This window comes from Laetiporus sulphureus (genome assembly GCF_001632365.1).
Source record: "Laetiporus sulphureus 93-53 unplaced genomic scaffold LAESUscaffold_52, whole genome shotgun sequence".
Lineage (NCBI taxonomy): Eukaryota > Fungi > Basidiomycota > Agaricomycetes > Polyporales > Laetiporaceae > Laetiporus > Laetiporus sulphureus.
In genome coordinates this window covers 40367-46768 of record NW_024468561.1, presented here as the reverse complement: position 1 = coordinate 46768, position 6402 = coordinate 40367, and the positions used below count along the sequence as shown (strand labels likewise).

The window sequence follows — 6402 nt, the reverse complement described above, 5'->3', positions numbered from 1 at the left end:
CAAGGTTGCGACAGTTGTCAACGCAACAAGTACTCAAGAGAAAAACCATACGGACTACTACAACCAAACGAGGTACCAGGAGGACCCTGGGAGATTGTCACAGTAGATCTCATCACACAACTTCCTTCAGCCACGGACTTTAGAGGAGAGAAGAAGACAGCAATACTTGTCGTCGTGGACAGACTCACGAAGCGAGCGCACTTTTATGCAACGGATGATACAGTCACATCGTCGCAAGTCGCTAACGTATTCTATAACGAAGTCTTCAAACTCCACGGATTGCCGCGCCAAATTATCTCAGACAGAGGTACTCAATTTGCGAGCAAACTATTCCAGGAGTTCTGCCAGAAGCTCGGTATAAAGTCAACAATGTCCACCGCATATCACCCCCAGACAGACGGTCAGACAGAAAGGGTTAACCAGGTGTTGGAACAGTATCTATGAATGTACTGTAACCATAGACAGAACGATTGGGTCTATTACCTGCTGACAGCAGAATTTTCATACAACAACCAGACCCATGAATCCACTGCACTTTCCCCATTCTTTGTCGAATATGGCCGACATCTAAAAATGGCACCAGATGTACACGAATCGATACGTCATCCCTCATTGGAACATCTATTCACCCACAGATCCGAGGCGCAAGAACAGGCAAAGGCAGCATTAGAAGTTTCGGCTTCACGGATGAAATGGTACTTCGACGAGAAAAAGGGAGAAGTCCCATTTAAAGTCGGAGACCTGATACTACTCAAGGGAAAGGACCTCAGAGTAAAAGTCAAGTCCGCGAAGCTAGGCACACAAAACTTCGGACCTTACAAAGTACTTCAGAAGCTAGGCCCAGTCACATTTAAACTGGAACTTCCTAAGCAAATGAAGGTCCACCTGGTCTTCCATGCTAGCAAGTTGATCATGTACCATCAAGACACGGTCGCAAACCGTGAACCCCCAAAGCCCCCAGCTATAGAAATCAAAGGAGAACCAGAATTCGAAGTTGAGGAAATACTAGACTCGAAGGTCGTAAGAGGAAGGGTCCAATACCTCGTCAAATGGAAAGGCTATGACCATTCCGACGATACATGGGAACCCCAAACGAATCTTACCAATGCCGACGAGCTTCTTCAAGAATTCCACCAGCAACACCCAGATGCAGCCAAAGCACCAATCAGGGTCGTCACTTTTGGTGGAAAACACTTTGAATTATCCTCATATGAAGTTGCACCGATCTCCACACACCGAATCAATATGTCCGACCATCCAGACAAGTTCTTCCTATATCATAAGATGACAGATCTCGCCAAATCACCGAAAAAATCCTCAAATGAAGCAGCAGGATGGGATATTTATGCAGCAGAAACGCATGAAATCCCCCCGCATTCACGAGCTGTGGTAGGAACGGGAGTCGTGATTGACCCTCCTAAACATACCTATACATGAATAGCTCCATGCAGCGGACTGGCTGCATGAGGAATTGACATGGGCGCAGGAGTCGTCGATCCAGATTACACTGGGGAACTCAAGGTCGTACTAATCAACACAACGGATTTCGTATTTTCGGTCAAGCCGGGAGATAGAATAGCCCAAATAATCTTCGAGTATTATGCAGAAGGGCTTCCCTCCTGAAGCTACCAACCATTGCAAGCAACTAGAAGGGGTAATAAAGGTTTTGGCTCCTCGGGACAATGAGCCTTGAGAGGGGGGTAGTGTCACAGATTTTTGCCACAAAGTCTGCACGTGACTTTTCTCACACCACAGATCATGTGCTTCACCAATATCTCACGCCACTCAGCCACAGACGTGACGCGTAGAGATCAGGTGATAGTCCACATCACATGTTATGGTCCAGACCCGTGGATGATATGGTCGGACCTGTCTATTCTAGGATACAATAGAGGCACCCATTTGGGAACAAAGGGAACAAGGACTATCATTATGCATCGGCCTTCTGCTTCCTATTAGTTTAGCCAGAAGCCTAGATAGGTACGATGTTCACACCGGAGAACAAAAGGGAAACCAAGATAGGCACGATGTGCACACGCATTACTGCGGCAACCATCGATCTTCCCACTTATTATTCTACTTCCGGACATCCTATTGTTTCATGTATGGCCATTTGCTTATACCCGTAGATAGGTAGCTTAGGTAAGATAGCCCGCTGTACGTGTATATAAGACCAGCCATGTAGGGGACGAAACCTCAGATTGTTTCTCCTCGTCTACTACCCATAGCACTCACTGAGCTCACCAGCTCCTTCATATATCTCTCACCCTTTCCTGCATCTGCCACATCGACCAGTAAGTCAACAGGCTCTTGCACCACATAGGGTTCAGGGGGATACTTTTGGGATCAGGGGGATCAGGGCGGCACGTTCCACGTGACTGTCCCTTTTTAGTCTTTTTGATCTCTTGTCTGGTGTTACCGTGACAGGCTCATCGTCATCGTCCGTGTCGTCGACATTGTTACCGCCTTGCCCTGCCTTCCTTCCCTGGGTGAATGCTCATGCGTGAAGTTGATCATGTGATTTCTTCAGGTCTTCCATCCTGGTTTGGAGATCCTTGACCTCATCGTCAAATGCCACCAACGATTCGTTCATGGCCTTGTTATCCTCAGCTAAAGCTGCTGAGGTTTTTCACAAGTCTGCAATTCTAGACTCAGATTGTTAGCGATGTTGGTCTAAGAAGACCGTTCGATTGTGGAACTCCGTGGTGTTACGTTCCATTGTATGTGCTTGGCGCTGGATAAGATTTTCGTAATGCGCCACCGTTTGTTGACGCATCTCTTTCACCACGTTTGTGACGAGATCGACTACCCAATTTTTTACATTTTCGGGTATATTTGCATTTGGAGGCGCCGTGTCAGCGAGGGCTTGACGAATTATAGGATTCGGGGGTTGCAATACAATATTGAGTCATGCGGGAAGCTCCGAAGATGGAGCACGAGAGAAGCTTGAATCATTTGGAGTGGGAGTCGTCATCTTACAATTCTTCCTCTATCTCACGAAGATGTTCTTCGAACTCGACGATATGGCTATTGGCGATCGTAGCCTGTCGGGCAATTACTCGTCCTGAGCGTTGGTTTCGTAGCAACCAAAGGTCTCGATGGATGACCTTGACAAAGGGTTGCCACAAAAACCTGGTTTTGTCCCTGACTGCGGGCCACTGGTGGTTATGATGAATTTCGCAAATACGCTCGACTTCTTCGAGCCAATCGACGAAGCTATTGTAAGCTTCAGTGAGATGGTCTTCGGGTTCTTCGGATCCAATAGGGATATAGCAGATATGAACTGCGACATTCCTCCAATCAAATTCTGGATAGATTTGGAGGGCGTAGATGTGATATACGTTGTGATAATCGATGTCGAACGTGTCCTCGTATGTAGCAAACGCTTCGCCTGCTCTGTCTCGAAGGGCACGTGGAATTGAATCCCAAAGATAATCGAAGGTGTGACCGATTGGATTTAACTGCTCGAAGTTATCAAGATTGTTCGAATCGCCAGATGAAGACATATACAAAATGAATATTCGTATCTACAGCAAAGGTCACCCTGTGACCTGTATTCCTAGATGATATTTCTGGATAATATCTCTGATTATCCAGCGAGCCTCTCCACCCTGATGCTTCCTCTCCTGGACGTAGTTGCAGAAGTCGCGAACCACGTGTTGGTGAACGAAGGGAAGCTTGAATTCCGCGATGTCAGTGCGGATGGATTTGAGCTTGAGTATGAGATGCTCGAGATCGACGATGTCGTGGTCGTCGAGCTGACGACGGTATCGTTTGGTGAGTAGAATATGAATCTGTCGAAGAGTGCCTTCAACGTGCTGAGTCGAGATGATGGAGACGGCGAGAGGATAGATGAAATGAGACCCAGTAGCGGTCTCGACGTATGTCCCTTGATTGAGATCTGGACCAGATGGTCCTGCAGATAGTCTCAGTCACCTGACCGAGAGAGTCTGGATGATAGAAACTGAACTAGTGCCACGAGGGGGCTGACCTCCTGTAGAGATGTGTCCTGGCCTTGGCAGGGGTCTTATGGGTCGCTGCTCATAGAACTCTTCTGGAGTTCTCGCTCGAGGACGACGGATGACACCGTCGATGCTGCGCAATGCCTTGGTGTAGCTTACACTGGTAGAGTCAGTGACTGACGGAATGTCAGGTGAAGATATGACACCGCTAACGTGCGGATGGACGTGCGAAGACGCAACACTGCAGTGAGTATGCTGGGCAGGCACTCGAGGCAGGTAAGATAAGCAGACTTATTCTTCTATCACAAACTTAGGACGCAGAGCGCCGACTAAGCCTATGACCTTATGATCAAACACTTACTGACTGTTGTCGAAGTAAGGATGGACACAAAGATGATCAAGGTAAAGCAGTGCCTTGCAAGTGAGCACTGGTAACACTGTATGGAGAGGCGTAGCAGAGATGAGAATAAGTCTGGGGGACTTATGCGTCTCAGAGCTCTGGCTTATATACATGAGCGGAGGGACCCTTGGTACCCTGATACCCCAGAACTGCTAGCTAATGGACATTGTCTGATTGGTTACCACTACCTGTCAGACTACATGTGTCATGCATGCCGAACCTCTGAACTACTTAGTAAGACCATGGGAATGGTATTGCCTGTAATGGCTACATCTCCGGTGGCATGGTATCTATCTACCTCATGCATGTGAACTAATATTTCCTTAAGAACATATCTCCGGTGGCATGTATCCCCTTCGTTGGATTCTTCCGGAGTCCGACCATTGCTTCTTGGTGGGGTGATATTACTGTATAAGTTAGGCTTACCTAATACCAGCGCTACTTGTCACATGTGTGGGTATCACGTGATATGTCACGTGACTAGACCTGGACCTTCGGGGCATCTAGGACTGTTAGTACTTCGCATACCAGTTCGTTCCTTTCTGAACAGCCTAGCGCTGATGTCAAATGATGTCTTGGTCACGTGCAGAGGTGAAAACGTAAAAATCTGTGACATGCTCACTTTTTAAAGTGCCCAGCTAGTCACTTTCGAACTCCTGCCTACTCCCGTTTGAGCGCTTGGTCGTTCTGGCTTTTGATTTCCTCTGCTTGGTGTCCTATAATCAATCGTCCTTTCTATCCGCGTTTTCTTGATTGAAAACCGGCCTCGGCAAGGTTTGGGTGCCTTCTTTCGGTGGCCCTTAACCGGCGTCTTCTGTATACCCAGCGCCTCCGGTGAGGATGGGGCTCAAGTCGACACTGCCTTCAGCAGGTACCTTGCCGCAACAAGTACCCAGGTTCCGCTTCTCCGAGAATCTCCTGTCTGACGAAGTACCGTAGCAACAGCTACTTCAGAGTGGTTTATCCTGTTTTTCCCCTCGTGGATGAAGTACCGTAGCGACGGATACTTCAGAGTGGTTCTCCCTGTTTTTTCCTTCGTGGGCGAAGTACCGTAGCGACAGATACTTCAGAGTGGTTCTCCCTGTTTTTCCAAGTGGTGCAGAGGCCGCAACGTGCACCGAGTTCCCTAGAATTGGATACCCCTGTTTGAAGACTTGATGGAGTTGGTTTTTTGTAGCGTCCAAGTAGACCCCACTTCTCGTAAGTGGTTCTAAACCTAAACAGGTTGACCTATAGAAAAACCTCTTTCAAATGTTATGAAGCGTTCTCCACTAAAACTCTCCGCACGTGAAGCTTCCACACGTACGATCGTATCTCTGGTTTATAGTGTTGTTTACTGCAAGGCAGATGCCTTTGCCAATGGATGCTATCCTCGACAAGCGGTACGAGCTTGCCACCTCTAAGAGATAGTAGATTGCACAAGGGTTCTAGACAGTGAGAACGTCAGAGGCACAAGTGGAAGAGGTTGTCTTCCGCCTTGCGGCTCTGCCCTTTATATACTACCCACCTCATGGTCTGGGGTCCTAGTACATGGGGTCTGCTACACAGCCTTAGTGCTAAAGATAGAAGATAGAAAATAGACCAAGACGAATACTAACTGCTGCGAGCCAAGTAATTGGCGAGCGAATGTTAGTATAAACTGAAATAGAAAACCTGCAATGAACCGATATGGAATATACCAATATGCAATAGAGAAATATGAAATAGTCTGATGTGAAATAGAAAGAAATGAAAAGTATGAAACGTGAACATTAAACATACAATAAATCTTGCTAGATCTTCCCACAGTAGATGTGAAGCGTCTACCACTTGGTGGGATATCCCGAAATGGTATAGGGCTCTTCTCACACCACAGGGATGCTTGATCTGGTAACCGCACGTGCCCTTACTGTCACGTGATCGAAAACTTGAAACTTTTTGCTCGGGGCTCATTCGTGAGCTCCCCCCTTTCCTAGGTGATTGCCGCCTAGCTTCGTAACAGATAGTTGCTATGACGAAGTCCAGAACCATTACTGGTTCTGGCAATATATTCACATGTAG

At 47.4% G+C, this 6402-nt stretch overlaps 1 protein-coding gene across 1 annotated transcript; it reads left to right on the top strand.

The window, feature by feature from the left end:
• Window positions 1-3098: 3098 nt before the first annotated feature.
• On the top strand, window positions 3099-3785 carry LAESUDRAFT_763150 (uncharacterized protein; the record flags this gene model as incomplete). Its single annotated transcript, XM_040913212.1, has 2 exons — window positions 3099-3371; window positions 3564-3785. 2 exons carry the CDS (start codon window positions 3099-3101, stop codon window positions 3783-3785), a joined length of 495 nt encoding a protein of 164 aa, XP_040759780.1.
• Window positions 3786-6402: the final 2617 nt, after the last annotated feature.